This window comes from Cnephaeus nilssonii, assembly GCF_951640355.1.
Source record: "Cnephaeus nilssonii genome assembly, chromosome: X".
NCBI classification, from domain to species: domain Eukaryota; kingdom Metazoa; phylum Chordata; class Mammalia; order Chiroptera; family Vespertilionidae; genus Cnephaeus; species Cnephaeus nilssonii.
Window position 1 is genome coordinate 49,493,069 of NC_137071.1, and position 16,514 is coordinate 49,509,582.

General features: G+C 40.6%; 1 protein-coding gene across 2 annotated transcripts in view; it reads left to right on the forward strand.

The window, feature by feature from the left end:
* The first annotated feature begins 839 nt into the window (after positions 1-839).
* OGT (O-linked N-acetylglucosamine (GlcNAc) transferase) overlaps positions 840-16,514 on the forward strand; it is a 55,823-nt gene continuing 40,148 nt past the window's right edge. The window contains exons 1-3 of one of the 2 annotated variants that reach the window (XM_079765333.1): positions 840-1,100; positions 3,912-4,062; positions 4,894-5,137. In XM_079765333.1, the coding sequence (XP_079621459.1) occupies positions 1,064-1,100; positions 3,912-4,062; positions 4,894-5,137 (432 nt within the window). In that variant the 5' untranslated portion in view covers positions 840-1,063. Of the gene's footprint in view, positions 1,101-3,881; positions 4,063-4,893; positions 5,138-16,514 lie in introns of both variants that reach the window. The other variant, XM_079765332.1, reaches the window with a different exon arrangement.

A 16,514-nucleotide genomic window follows, 5' to 3' on the forward strand; every position in this document is an offset into this window, starting at 1 on the left:
GTTTAGGTAGATAAGCAAGTGAATTCATTTATCATTGTTGCACTGCCTTGAGCTAAATGAAATCATCAATTGTGAGGATTTACAAAGCTATTTGATGGAAATGAAGTCACAACTCAGAAAAAAGTCATGAATTTTGAGGAATATGAATCACCCTTAATATTGTTATGGCTGCGTTTGGAGTGCAAATTCTCAGCATGTCACTGAGTTAGGAAGCAGTCTGCCTTAATACTGTGGGCAAAATTATCTAAATACCAAAATGATTTTGAAGTTTTGGGCTGAATGACCGAAATCCGAGATGTTTGCCTTCGTTTGGCCTGTGAAAGAACCAGTCTTTTTTTCATCAAAGTACTTAAATCAATGGCTGAAGTCAGAATTAAGACGTGTTCAAATTTGAACCTTTAATCCCCATCGTTTTGAACAGTTCAGTCTTTGAAATATAATCAATTTTATATTTACTTGCTTTCTCAGGCTTGTAACTGTCCGTTTTTGTAGGAATAAAGTTGATTAAACTTTTGTAGATTCCTTTGGCATTTATGTTATCGTCTACATTCTTGGCTAAGTAATAGACTATACCACTTTGGCAAAAATGTATTAGTCACGTGAGTTTCTTTTTAACCTTCCGCCTCACTGTTAAAAAACTTGGGCACGCCTGCAGTAGACAGTGCCCTAACATCTAGCCAAAACGAAAGGGTTACTCCATTGCGCCCTCGACACAATCTCGTTTGTCGCAATGGACTCGGCGCGGAAGGTTACCCGAGATCTCATAGTCATTATGTAGGTGCGTGTTGTCCCGCTCCTTCCGCGCTGGTACTTGATTGTAACCAGAAAGTAGTTCCGGTCCGTGTTGTTTCGGTGGAGGAGCCGTCGCCGCCATTTCAAGACCGTGAGAGTGGATGGCTAACCAGAGTTCCTAAGGTTCGGAGACTGTAAGTGCTGCCTCCGCTCAAGCCTCCCAAAGCACTGGTGCGGGAGCTGCTCTCTCACTCCTACCTCTAGAAACGTTGCAAGCAGTGGTGGCATTGCGGGACTCAGTCACACCCTTCTCGCTCTCAAGAAGCTCCAGATGGCGTCTTCCGTGGGCAACGTGGCCGACAGCACAGGTACCGGTGTCCGTACTACCTTGGCAGACGCCCTGTTGTTGTCTTGCGCCGTTCTCTGCCTCTCATCCCCTACCTTCCCTCCAGCCATCCCCATGACATCAGTGCATTGCTGAGCTTACCATCGTCTACCGGCACCTAATGGGTTTTCCGCTGTCGTCCGCTCCGCAAACATTGCCTCTTGCTTCCCCTGCTCTTTGCTTCCTTTCTTGCTTTTCAGTCTCACAAAGGTCCTAGCTTTCCACCCTCTCGGGACGCTTCTGTCACCCGTGCACGCTTAGAATATTTCGGAATGGACTGCGTTGGAATCCCCGTCCTTTCACTCCCCGTCGCTACCGTTTTCTCCCCAAATTTAGCTCATGCCCTTCCTCTTCCCCCTTTTCATATCCCTCTTCATCCCCCCCCCCCCCGCCCTTTCTCCTTAGCCCGATTTGGTTCTCTTGTCAATCTATGGCGGGGGTGCTATTCTATGTAATCATATCCTCACTTTGCATCACCCAAGGATGAGCAAAAGCTCCTCGGTGTGCTGCAAGTCACCTCAAGAAGAGGGACATTGAGAAGCACCCCGCTGGGCAGTGCCTTACTGGTGTTCTTTCAGTTGAGCAGCCCCAATTTAGATTGGAAATTTCCAGGGGTTCCTTTTGCCAGCGCGCAATTCCACCAGCTGCCCCAGCCTGGCTTTCCCACCCCGCGCTCCCTCCCCTCCCGCGGGGAACCACACCCTTTCCTTCGTGCCTCGGCCAGCCCTACGCCCGCTTCCTACCCTTGGGGAGAAACCACCCTGGTGCTGGTTCTCTGGCGTTGACCACCCTGCGGGCCGAATTCTTGCTTTGTGTTACTTTCTCCCGGTATTCCTCCGCCGCCGCCTTTGGGTCTTCCATCCCCATTCTTGAGCTCGGTATCTCTTTATTCATAGGATGCGTGTTTTTTTTTTGTGTGTGTGTGTGTGTGTTTTTTTTTTTTTTTAAGTTTTCATCCTGCTTGAAGAGTTTGTAAAGCAACTGGAGTGTTAGCTGCACAAGTGCAAGGCGGTTGCCCTTTTCGACAATTCAGTCGAGGGCATTTGGTACTAAAAATAAGAAAACAACCAAATTATAGGAGTGTCCTTCAGCTGCCTTTCCCTAGTGAGGCTGTTTGGGGCGGGCGGGGGAGGGTGTGGGGATTGGGCTACAGTTCTAAGCTTTCCCATGAGGTTCTTTTTTGTGGTTTTCTGTTTTGTTTCTCAATTGAGATCTGTCCAGGATTTTATTTATTGTGTTTGTAGGTAGTGAAATTAATAACTAGTGTTCCCCTCCCTCCCAGGGATTTTTTAAGATTTAAGGTTTGTACTAGTTTGTCCTTTTTAATTTGTGTTATTTTATTTGAGGGAGTTGTCATTTCAAGTGTTAAATAAGTGGCTTTGAAAAGTTGATAATTGTTGAAATAAGGAGCTGAGAAGGTCTAGAGACTTGTCTGAAATGTAATTTTCTAGTTTTGTTAGAGCTATATCCTCCCCCAGATTTGGATGCGAGTCTTTCTGCTTTGTGTTGTGGTCAGCTGTATATTCTCTTCAGGAAATTGACTTTGCTTTCCTGTAATACAGATCACTTGTCAGCTCTAATGATTGGGGGAGCTTGTCTCTAATTTGAACTGGTTACTGTGACCTTGGTAGAATTTAAAGAATTTGTACATGGTTTCCCATTGTAACCATCTAGTGAAATTCCAGCGATGTATTACTGTTTAAATTAAAATATTGAGACTTAGACTTAGGTGTTTTTTGTTTTGTTCCCCCCCCCCCTCTGGGCTTTATGTATCTGAATTAAGTCACTTAGACACAGCAAAGTACTTTAATTTATTATTCATTCAGTTGCACTTTGTCAAGTGGTTTTATATTTTGTTTTCCCATTCTTTAAAAAAAAATCATTGCAGTGTTAGGTAACTACTTGATTTATATAGGGTTGTTTGCAATGTCTTAATCCTTTAATGTCAGGGCTCTTTGGAAAATGTCAGTGTTAAAACAGCGTGGATGGGATTTAGCTAATTTGGTTTCATCATGAGTATGGGATGGTAGAGGAGCAATATAATCTTGGTTTCTTTATTTAAAATGTTTGATGACCCCTTTAAATATATTTGCTCTTGACAGATGAATTCATCTTGTTTATCAGCTGTTTTAAAAATAGCACCTTGACTTTTAGTTTTTTTTCCCCCCCTTATGCTTTTTCTGGTATTGCCCTTAATTTAAACAAATTAAGTTGTGAAGTATACAAAAATGTCAATAAAATTTTGAGTTTAAAACGCATCTTGTGTCCCCACCAAGTTAAGAGATAGATTGTTACCAATACTCCCCTCTTCTCTGAAGTCCCACCTAAAACATGGGAGAAAGTATTAAGTTTCCCAGTATGTTATTCTGACATTATTAAACCATTGTGACCTTTCATATCATGTTTTGTATTTTGTTTCTATATGTTAACTGTAAGGAATAATGTTAGTGAATCTTTAGATGCTACTTCTGATTTGTAACTTAAAAATGCAAAGTATTTATAGCCATAAAATTTAATCTTATTTGGAAGCAAATATTTCTATGCACTCTGGGAAAGAAAGTTAATAGATCAATTCTAAAATGTCACTTCTGCACCTGATGTTAATTTGGGAGTATAAATAATGTGCAGAACACTCTAGTGCTTTACATAGTTTCAAGCGTTTTCATCTTTAAGTTTAATAGACCATATTTTTACATTTTTTGTTTGCATTTCTAACTTTTTGTTTTCCCCCCTCCTTCCCTCAAATGTTTTGATGATTCTCCAGAACCAACGAAACGTATGCTTTCCTTCCAAGGGTTAGCTGAGTTGGCACATCGAGAATATCAGGCAGGAGATTTTGAGGCAGCTGAGAGACACTGCATGCAGCTCTGGAGACAAGAGCCAGACAATACTGGTGTGCTTTTATTACTTTCGTCTATACACTTCCAGTGTCGAAGGCTGGACAGGTAGGAGATGTGGGGGTACCTTCTGGTGATTGCTGCCTCTAGGTGCTGAGCTTGAAAAATAATACTTAAATATTTGAACTTGAAATGTTTCCAATACTGGGTTTCAACTGAGCCACCAACGCACATCTGTCTTGTCCACTTGTGACATGCTCAGCTGTCAGTTTTTCTCCCTCCTTTTGTGGTGGTGGTGGTTATATTATCAGTATGACTATAGACCTTTTCTAGATTTTTCCACCTAACTCTGCTGCTTTCTTAACTCTGTTCAGGTAATAAATATTCTTAGTATACATCTGACCTTCCAGTCTCAACTTTGTAAGAGGTATCATCTTGAGGGACAGAATACTCAGAAATGATGGTGTATATGCTGTGGTAGGAGGTTATTAGTTGTAAAGACAGTCATTAAGTTATGATATGCTATTTTAGATAATCAGTTGAATTAATCAGTTCTTATATCCTTTTAATAAATTGTCATTCTGGTTTAGACATTAAAAGATGTGTACCAACAAATGGAAAGTGAGACTCATGCACATAGCATTTTCATTCTTGATCTTAATGATCATGGTTTACAATGCGGCAGTTTGGTAATAAGACTCTAGTAAGAATTTTATCTTATAAGGAAAAACAGCATTCCAATTTGAAACCTGGAATACCTCCACTTTTGAAAAAAGTTGATTTCCAAAAATTTTCCTGTGCGCTAGTTGAAAGATAATGTTATTGTTACATAACTAACAATAGCACAGGGTCTTCAAAAACTGTTTTGACTTGTGTATGGGCCATACCTTCTTTCTCTAACATGCATACCCCTGCATCAACACTTTTCGCCTTTTTCAGATCTGCTCACTTTAGCACTCTGGCAATTAAACAGAACCCCCTTCTGGCTGAAGCCTATTCGAATTTGGGAAATGTGTACAAGGAAAGAGGACAGTTGCAGGAAGCAATTGAGCATTACCGGCATGCATTGCGCCTCAAGCCCGATTTCATCGATGGTTATATTAACCTGGCAGCCGCATTGGTAGCAGCAGGTGACATGGAAGGGGCAGTACAAGCTTATGTATCTGCTCTTCAGTACAATCCTGTGAGTACAATTTTAATGGTTATTATTTTCCCTTCACAAAAGCCCAGAAAGAAGTATAGTTTGATACCTCAGACACTAAAATAGGTTTTTGTGTGGAATAAAGTCAAGAGTTTAGAAATGTGTCTACTCAAAATGGTGAAATTGCTTTGATCAGATCTGCATCATGTTTTTAAAAATTTGTTTTATCTAGCAAGTTGTATTAAAAAGCATAAAATTATCCTTATTGCAAGAAACTCTATTTTTATAGTGCCTGTAATAGTACAGAACATATGACATTGTTTTTGGGGTTGTTTTGATTAAATTTGGATAAATTCTGATAGGTGTTTGCAACAGTTAATTGGTTTTCAAGGAATAGTGGATGAAGGGCCTTAATCTGTAATATAAAATAGTTACAACAAGATGCCAATATATGGATCAGTGTCATGAAAACTAGGCTGCAAAATTCGTTCCTCAATATCCTATACTCTTTTCTGTCAGCATAATAAGAAGTGGTAGAGTTGAGGTGATAGTGTATACCCCAGGCTTTTGGATAGTTCTTAAATTCTTTTTGGTGAAAATTGCAGATGTTTTCTGGGGACACAAGAGTAAGACTTGCCCTCAGAACTTTTGATGTGGTTAGGGATAGAAGATAGATAGAAACTTAAGAGGTAAGTGATAAAGAGAGGCATGGAAGGAATCCAGAAAATTTTAAGAATACATTTCCAAGCTATGTTGTCAACATTTAGTTTTGCAGCAACCCTGGAAACGGTTTATAATCAGGGGTCCTCAAACTTTTTAAACAGGGGGCCAGTTCACCGTCCCTCAGACCGTTGGAGGGCCGGACTATAGTTTAAAAAAACTATGAACAAATTCCTATGCACACTGCACATATCTTATTTTGAAGTAAAAAAACAAAACGGCAAAAACACCCGCATGTGGCCCGCGGGCCATAGTTTGAGGACGCCTGGTTTATAATGAACTGTTATAGCTACCATTTATTGAAATTCTACTCTGTGCTCAAGACACTGCCAATTACTTCAGACATCAGACGTTGTTGATCTTACATAATGCTCACAGTGAGTGTTCAAAATAGGTTATGTTCAATTTTACTAATTTAAAAAATCCAGACTTGGGTTATGTAATTTTGGGGGGATTACACAGCTAGTAGTGGTGAAGGGGATATTAAAACCTGAGCCTGAATAAAGCAAACATTCAAGAGAGAAGAAATAAAAGATAAAAAGGGGATGATGTACCCAGAGGGCATGCACCCCTCAAGGCAGCCCCAGTTGAGCACAGTTTGAAATTCAGTGATTATATCCTGCTCTCCCTTAACCCCTATTTTACAGGTTGGGAAACTGAAGCTTGATTTAGTAGTTTGCACAAAGATCTGAAATCACTTCTTCTCATGACATCTATTAAGTTATTTTTTCAGTTAATTTTGAGAGTGTAAAATTACATTTTTTTTTTATTCAGCCCCGCTGGTGTTAGTGGTTTGAGTGTTGACCTATGAACCAGGAGGTCACAGTTCAGTCAGGGCACATGCTGGGGTTGCAGGCTCAGTGTCTTTCAGGAGTCAGCTGGTCAATGATTCTCTCTTATTGATGTTTTTCTCTCATTCCCCCTTTCCCTTCCTCTCTGAAATCAATAAAAATATGTCTTAAAAATTCATTGCTTTTTGTATGGATACAGTGAAAAGTCTCTCAGCCTACCCTTCTTAGGTAGCCAATGAAACCAATTTCTTATGTATTCTTTCAGAGTTATTCAACACATATATATGTAAATTTGAGTGCATTTTGTAATTTTTTAAAAGGATAATTCGCATTTTATTTGTATCTGCCTTTGACATGTACAAAAACTCAGCCCCCACCCCCTGCATTTTGTAATTTTTATTACAATACTATGCAGCTAGTTACCCACCAAAAATGTTGGAGAACCCTGTTGTATATGCTGCCACTGAGGCTTGGACCCTGTTCTTGCCAAGGCTCAGAGCTCACTTGTGCACCTCATTGTCACAGTTAAGTTCTTTATTAATCAGGGTTGGTTTCACCCTTCACTTGTTTATTGAGTGTAAGCTCACGTGTGCCCTCTTACACAGCTGTGGCTCCAAACATCTTGAACTTTGATCTCCTTGGCTCCGGTTTCCAGTTACGTGTGTAGCAGAGCTTTGCTGGTCACAGAATACTAGACTGGAGTATGATGAGGAGGGAAAACTGAAGTGGGAGACAGAACCATGCTTTTCAATATCTAACTTGTTAATCGGAAGCTTATCATTATGCCCTTCCAAAGAAGTAAGATATAGCATTAAAATAAATCATGGGACTGCCCATTGAAGGCATTGAGGGAAGGCATTGAATAGTTAAGCATTCCCATCTGGTCCAGTTTCTACTAGTGGAAAGTGCTGCTTTTTCTCTGTCTTTGCCAGTAAGAATGAAAAAGGGATTGTGCAAACTGCCTTGATTTCACCTAAATACACCATAGTGATCATGTTTTAATGCATTTCAAGATATCTAGTCTCAACTAGATTTACTGTCAAATGCCTTTGTCATTTCAGTACTGACAGAATTTTGAGTCTGTTCCTAAATTGTGTTCTTGTTGGCAGTGCATTGTTGGCCTGAATCATAGATGTATTTGGCTTTCTATGGAAAATATTTGAAGAAACTCAGGTTATTTTGGTTTTGCAAAAGTAAAATGTTAAAAGTAGTAATCTTGGTAACTTGTTTTCAGCAGTGTTTACCTTTTTTTTTTTATTTTGGTTAATCCACACCTGAGGGTATTTTTTCCATTGCTTTTTAAATTTAAATTTTATTAAAAAATATATTTTTATTTCAGAGAGGAAGGGAGAGGGAGAGAGAGATAGAAACATCAATGATGAAAGAGAATCATTGATTGGTTGCCTTCTGCATGCCCCCTAATGGGGATTGAGCCCACAAGCAGGGCATGTGCACGTGACTGGAATTGAACCAACTGTTCTATACACTGAGCCAAACCAGCTAGGGCTTCATTGCTTTTATTAGAGAGAGTAGAAGGGAGGGAGAAATGGAGGGAGGGATGGGGAGAGGGAGAGGGGAAGAGAGAGAGAGGGTTGGGGGGGGGGGAGAGAGAGAGAGAGAGAGAGAGAGAGAGAGAGAGAGAATGAAACAGAAACATCGATGTGAGGGAGACACATCAATTGGTTGCCTACCACATGCAGCTCTGAGACCCGGCCTGGGATTGAACTTGCAACCCAGGTATGTGCCCTTGACCTGGAATCGAACCCAAAACCCTTTGTTATAATGGTTGACGCTCTAACCACTGAGAACACTGGCCAGGGCAGTGTTTATCTTTTTAAGTTAATGGTATGTCAGTTTAGAAGTTATTATGTGACTTAATTATAGAAATTACTTTTAAGAGCTGTTTTATATTTTTACAGTTTGAATTATCTCTTGTAATGTTGGATGATTTAATAATTTCACTAAAATTTTTTAGTCCATTGTATATGAAGGTGCTATTGTAGCTGATGATTTTTCACATGATGGCTCACTAAAGCTGCCCATACCTTGTGATCCCTTTTATGAATTATGTGTAAAATTGTCCTTTGTAACATGGCTATCTATAATCCTGAGTTGCTCTAAGTAGCTGTTTCTGAGTCTATTGGTTGTTAAACCATTGCTTCTTATTTGATTGTGGATGCATAACACTGAGAGCTACAGGCATCCTGACCATCATGTGTTACTATCATGTTAAATGTTACTATCATGTTAATTTTATTGTTGCTAGCTATACTGTAGCAAACTATATATTTCTATTCCTCTCTGCTCTGCTGTTTAAATTTGCCATGCGAGTGTCATATTTAAACAGCAGTGTGGTGCATGCCAGAGGATGGGGGGGGGGGGGGTGAAGGGGAACTAATATATGGTGATGGAAGATGATTTGACTTGGGTGGTGTGCAGAACACAGATTTTGTAATATAGAAATCTGCACCTGAAACTTATATGATCCTATTAACCAATGTCACTCCAATAAATTTAATTTAAAAATTAAGTAAATATTTGAGTGCTTATTGTTTGTACAATGCTTTGTTAGGAATTGGGGAGATGTGTTGGGGGGAAAGTTGTGGATTATACTACAAGAGAATATCTGACCCATAAAAGATAAAAGGTGTGGGCTCCTTGGATGATTATCATTAGAGAGTACTAATCAGAAGATTTTCTTGAGTGGGTGCTTAAACCTAAGCATTCTGTAGGAAGGAAGGTAAATAGCAGTAGACTTCCTTAGCTGAAGTGGTGATTCAAATATTACGAAGTGAGTGAGGTAGAGGAAAGTCAATTGGAAGATTTAGAATGAGTAGAGAGGCTGAGGAGTTTGAATTTAATTTGATAGGCAGTTGAGAACTGTAGGTTTTTATCAGCCTGATTTTACTTCATGTGTATATGTGTATATAAATGGTGGGGGTGGAGTGGGGTCCTAGGAGGAAATAGATGCTATCTTAGGAGGGGTGGATATGCAGGACATTTTTACTCATTTCCATCTCCTTAACATTCATACTATTTTCCCTTGATACAATGCTCTCCTCCTTTGTCCATTAAAGTCCTACTCATCCTTTAAGGCCCAGCTTAGATTTCTTTTTGAATTCATTTACTTCTCTAAAATTCTTTACCATCTTGTGGGTGTTTAATATGCCTTGTCTTTCCATATAAGATTGCAATCCTGTCTAGGGTAAATATTTTGTTTTCTTTTCCCTACAATTCCAGGCATATTATTGAATTGAATAAATGTTTGCATAAGAGATAATAACCTGGGAATGGATAGAATTGGCTGGGTTTGAGAAATGTATTCTCTTAGCAGACACTTTTGATTTAATAAATGAAACAGAATTGATGTCTTAGGTTTTAAACATTTCGGAGAATAGTGGTATCCTTGACTTTTCTAGAAATTAACTGTTCATGCATAAGGTTTAGATCCTCAAGTAGGAGAATCAGATTTCACTGTTATATTTAATTCGATATGTTTTACCTTTTTCTAAAACTGCCTTATTATCTTACAGTAATCTTGAAGATAATCTATTTTTTAAAATTTAATAAATCTTTATTGTCCAGATTATTACAATTTTTCCTCTTCCCCCCCCCCCCCCATAGCTCCCCTCCACCCGGTTCCCACCCCACCCTCTGTCCTTACCTCCCCCCCACTGTCCTCATCCATAGGTGTATGCTTTTTTTCCAGTCTATTCCCACACCTCCCACACCCCTTTTCCCCCGAGAATTGTCAGTCCACTCCCTTTCTATGCCCCTGATTCTATTATATTCACCAGTTTATTCTGTTCTTCAAATTTTTTATTCACTTGATTTTTAGATTCACTTGTTGATAGACATGTAATTGTTGTTCATAATTTTTATCTTTACCTCTTTTTTCTTCCTCCTCTTCTTAAAGAATACCTTTCAGCATTTCATATAATACTGGTTTGGTGGTGATGAACTCCTTTAGCTTTTTCTTATCTGTGAAGCTCTTTATCTGCCCTTCAATTCTGAATGATAGCTTTGCTGGGTAGAGTAATCTTGGTTGTAGGTTCTTGCTATTCATCACTTTGAATATTTCTTGCCACTCCCATCTGGCCTGCATAGTTTCTGTTGAAAAATCAGCTGACAATCGTATGGGTGCTCCCTTGTAGGTAATTAACTGCTTATCTCTTGCTGCTTTTAATATTCTCTCTTTGTCTTTTGCTCTTGGCATTTTAATTATGATGTGTCTTGGTGTGGTCCTCTTTGGATTCCTTTTGTTTGGGGTTCTGTGCGCTTCCTGGACTTGTAAGTCTATTTCTTTCACCAGGTGGGGGAAGTTTTCTGTCATTATTTCTTCAAATAGGTTTTCAGTATCTTGCTCTCTCTCTTCTTCTGGCATCCCCATAATTTGGATGTTGGTACGCTTGAGGTTGTCCCAGAGGCTCCTTACACTATCTTCAAATTTTTGGGTTCTTTTTTCTTTTCAGGCTGAGTGTTTTTTGCTTCTTTGTATTTCAAATCTTTGACTTGATTCTTGCGGTCCTCTAGTTTGCTGTTAGGTCTCTGTATAATATTTTTTATTTCAGTCAGTGTATGTTTAATTTCTAGTTGGTCCTTTTTCATATCCTCGAGGGTCTCGCTAAATTTATTGGCCTTTTCTAGAAAATTCTTGAAAAACCTTATAACCGTGGTTTTGAACTCTATATCCAGTCGTTTGCTTTCCTCCATTTCTTTCACTTGTGACCTGTTTATATGTCTCCGCATTTTGGCTGCTTCCCTGTGTTGGTAGAGTAGCTTTGTGTGGTAGGTGTCCTCTAGGGTACAGTGGTTCAGCCTCCCCAGTTAACTGAGGTGGACACTCTTGGTGTCCACCCCTTTGTGGACTGTGTGCTCAGCCTTGTTGTAGTTAAGTCTTGATTGCTGTTGGTATCACTGGGAGCAATTGACCTCCAGGCCAATTGGCTGTGAGGATTAGCTGTGTCTACACTGGGAGAACTTCTGTGCTGGAGACACTCTTCTGAGACAAGACTTGCAAAATTGCAAAAGCCTCTGTGCTCAGCTTGGATGGGGCAGAGTTTCAGGGCGGAGCAGACAGCCTTGGTTTCCTGTCAGCCCTGCCCTATGAGGCCCCTGGGTCTCAGTGTCCCTCGGTAATCGCTGCAAGCACCTCTAAGAGAAAGCCGCCCTCGAGTTTCGCCCGCTGCCAGACAGTCCAGTTTCTCCCCGAATGAGTCGGCGTTTCTGGAAACTTGCCCGGAACTGGAGGTCAGCGCAATCAGGAGCTTCCGTCTCCCTCCCGCTTTAGAAAGCCAGCCGCGCACTCAGCCTCCTGAGCAATCAGCAGTCAGTCCTCTCTGCGCGCGCCTCCGGACCTCTATGTCCGCAGCTCCCGAGTCTCAGTGTATTTTCTCTTTTCCTGACAGTCCAGATTCTTCCTGAATGAGTCTGGTTTCCCAGCATCTCGCCCGGGACTGGAGTTCAGCACAGTCGGGAGCTTCCGTCTCCCTCCCGCTTTAGAAAACCAGCCGCGCACTCAGCCGCCCATGCACACAGCCGCCCCGTCCTCTCCGCGTGCGAGTCTCCATACCTCAGCCTTTTGAAGCTCCTCTGAGTCTCAGTGTGCTTTTCTCTTTCCTTCTAGTTGTAGGATTTCCACTCAGCCAGCTTTCCTGTGGTTCTGGATGGTGTCCGTTTTGTCTTTTAGTTGTAGTTTTGATATTGTACGAGGCAGCAGTTTAGGTGTTTACCTATGCCGCCATCTTGGTTTCTCGAAGATAATCTATTTTTAACTATGGTTATTGTGCTAATGATTTAGTATGCTGCAATGGATCTAGATGATATAACTAAATATAGATAGATACACTTTCAAGACTTGGATGGCAGTTATCCAAGAGTTAATAGAAACTAGAGTGTAAAATTATGCAACAGTTGGCTATAATATACAGCCCATTAGGGCCATTGTTAGAGAATTATTGCAAGATTTATTATTATTACTCAGAAAAGACATAGGAATTGGTAAAAGTCCAAAGCTATATATAAGCACAATAATCTGGTGTAGTAGGAACCTGTATGAACAGATCAGATTGTTCAGTCATGGTTTGCAAAAACAGGATAACCTTAAAGTTTAGGGGGAAAATCATACAAAGTAGATAGGGAGTTATAGAATTCGTTACTTCTGAGAGTATACTAGTAAATAGGGTTAAAAGTTCTTAGACTGGCCCTAACCAGTTTGGCTCATTGGATAGAGCGTCAACCTGTGGACTGAAGGGTCCCAGGTTCGATTCCAGTCAAGGGCATGTACCTTGGTTGCGGGCACATCCCCAGTAGGGGGTGTGCAGGAGGCAGCTGATCAATGTTTCTCTCTCATTGATGTTTCTAACTCTCCCTCTCCCTTCCTCTCTGTAAACAATCAGTAAAATATATTTTAAAAAAATGTTCTTAGACTGCCCTAGTCAGGTGGCTCAGTTGGTTGGAACATCGTCCCCTACAGGAAAAAAAAAATATTGCGGGTTTGATTTCTGGCCAGGGCACATACCTAGTTTGTAGGTTTGAGCCCTGGTCAGGGCACTTGTGAGTGGCAACTGATCTGTGTTTCTCACATCAATGTCTCTCTCCCTCTCCCTTACCCTCTTCCTCCCCCTCTCCCTCTCCCTCCTCCCTCCCTCCCCCCTCAAATCAGTAAAAGCATGTCCTTGGGTGAGGATTTAAAAAAAGTGCTTAAACTCATTAGGGGAGGATAAGTCTGTAATAAGATCAATGATATGTATAATGTTTTGAGAATTAGTATCTGCCTTTTGTGCTTGAGGTCACGAGACAATTCTTTCCCCAAACACCAATCATTGCTTGATGGGCAGACAGATGGGTCAGGGCCGTGGTCGGCAAACTGCGGCTCGCGAGCCACATGCGGCTCTTTGGCCCCTTGAGTGTGGCTCTTCCACAAAATGCCACGGCCTGGGTGAGTCTATTTTGAAGAAGTGGCGTTAGAAGAATTTTAAGTTTAAAAAATTTGGCTCTGAAAAGAAATTTCAATTGTTGTATTGTTGATATTTGGCTCTGTTGACTAATGAATTTGCCGACCACTGGGTCAGGGGACTGACCCAGTATGGCCAACCATAAGGGTGTTGTGTAGCAAGCTGTTCTTTGCTGGCTGATTTTTGGTTCACCTGATGGATGATAACAAACAACTGTTGGATGATAATAACTGTATCAGTAAAATTAATCACCTGATTCTAATCATTTGCATATAGAATGATATATGTGATGATTTAACACAGTTGACAAAATTTCACTTTCTAGGATTTAATTTAAGGCTCTTCCACCCGTGGAACAGTTTGGAATGATAAACCTACTTCCTATTGCCAGTGTCTCTGCTTGTTGATGGATAGATTTGATTGACAAAGACAAACAAGGACATATAGAAATTTAAACTCACTGTTCTAATGTTTCTTTTCTTACAATGAATGGACTGGTGAGGCAGATGACTAGCAACACAATTATGCTGCTAATAAAAAGCAGAGTCAACTGCTTTTCATTAATTCACACATTCAACTCTAATGGCACTTAATACTAATGAGTAATCTAGTGGCAGGTGCCAGGATTGAAGCTTTGATTGGATGATAATCCTTTTTTCTAACAGTGAAATGAAGGCAGGGTTTCAAAATTGCCTGATAGCATAGGGGTAGGTTAGCTGATAGCTAATCATGGCTAAAGACTCTTTTTTTACTAGGGACATTTTTGGTCTTTAATATACACTGAATGGCCAGATTATTATGACCACCTGACGTTTGTAGGCAAATTAGCTATAATTTCATGATTAAGTTGCTAGAGCGCCAGACCATTATAAATAGGGAAGCAGGTTGTTTACCACGGCAGTAGAAGTGAGTTTTTTCTGAAGATATGGGTAAACAACGCGATTTAATAGCCTTTGAACGTGGGATGATTGTTGACGCTCAGAGCCATGGAGCGAGTATCAGCAAAACAGCTGAATCCATTATCAGTGGTTCTCAACCTTTCTAATGCCGCGACCCTTTAATACAGTTCCTCATGTTGTGGTGACCTCCAACCATAAAATTATTTTTGTTGCTATTTCATAACTGTAATTTTGCTAATGTTATGACTCATAATGTAAATATCTGTGTTTTCCGATGGTCTTAGGCTCTACAGCAGCGTTCTCAACCTGTCGCGACCCACAGATTAAGAACCGCTAGCAGGGTCACCTAAGACCATCGGAAAACACAGATATTTACATTACGATTCATAACAGTAGCAAAATTACATTTATGAAGTAGCAACGAAAATAATTTTATGGTTGGGGGTCACCACAACATGAGGAACTGTATTAAAGGGTCGCGGCATTAGCAAGGTTGAGAACCACTGCATTAAATGTTCAAGAGCAGCTGTTGTTAAAGTGTTTAAAGACTGGACTGTCAGCCGAAAATCTGGGTCTGAACGAGCGAATTGTGGCCGTCAGCGACTAGTCAATGTTAGGGCAGAATGGAGAGTGGCAAGACTGGTACAAGACAACAGAAGGGCAACAGTGCATCAGATTACTGCAGATCTTAATCAGGGATCCTCTCAAATTATCTCTGAATGCACTGTTTGCCGTACACTGCATCGTATGGGATATGGAAGCTAAAGGCCTGTTTGAACACCTTTGCTGTCTGCAGTTACCAAGATAAAAGTCTCCAATTCGCACAGGAACGCAAGGATTGGACAGTCGAGCATTGGAAAAAAGTCTTGTGGTCCGATGAATCACGTTTCCAGTTGCATCATGCAGATGGCAGAGTGAGAATTTGGCAGAAACAGCATGAAAGCATGCACCCCACATGCATGAGTACAACCCTTCAAGCTGGTGGGGGCAGTGTTATGGTTTGGGGCATGTTTTCCTGGCATGATTTGGGCCCTTTAATTCATGTGGAACAACATCTGAATAGCACAACATACCTAAGTATCATTGCTGGTCAAGTTCATCCTATCATGTTGATGGCGGATCCCAATGGAGATGGCTTCTTCCAACAAGACAATGTGCCATGCCACAGTGCTCGTATTGTGCAGGAGTGGTTTCAAGAACATGAGGGAGACTTTACCTTGCTTAGGTGGCCCCCACAATCACCAGATCTCAATCCAATTGAGCATTTGTGGGACGAAGTTAAAAGAGCCATCAGGCAGCTGGTTCCACAACCATCAAATCTCACAGAACTGGACAGGGCTATTCATCAGGCATGGTGTCAGATTCCTCGCATCACTTTTCAACATCTCATGGAGTCAATGCTAAGAAGAATTGCTGCAGTATTGAAGGCAAAAGGTGGTTCAACGAAGTACTGTGGGATGGTCATAATAATCTGGCCACTCAGTGTATAGGAGTGATTCATTATAACTGTGAATAAAATAGTTGAGCAAACATTTGATTAAAAAAATGTTTTTATTGATTTCAGAGAGAGGAAGGGAGAAGGGGGAGAGAGAAACATAAAAAATGAGAGAGAATTGGCTGCCTCCTGAACTCCCCTACTGGGGATCGAGCCTACAGCCCAGGCATGTGCATGTGCTCTGACCGGGAATCAAACCATAACCTCCTGGTTTATAGGTCAACACTCAACCACTGAGCCACACGGACCAGGCTGATTTTCTTTTTAACATGTCTGACATTTGGGGAGAGGAGAAGCTATAGTGAGGCCCATAGTTTTTTATCTGAAACTGTTGGGATCAAATGTATTTCAAAAATCAGAATTTTTAGGATTTTAGAAAGATAATACCATACATAAAACTCCTAGGTGGGTCTGGAATAGCATCTTCTAGTAAAACACATTTATATTTCTGCAGCAAAAGATATGAGTATTCAAATTTAAGTGGGATCAATAAATTCTGTAAATAAATTTGTGCCAGTTTTTGTCAGGCTTAATCATCAAATGAGTTTTGGAACGTTC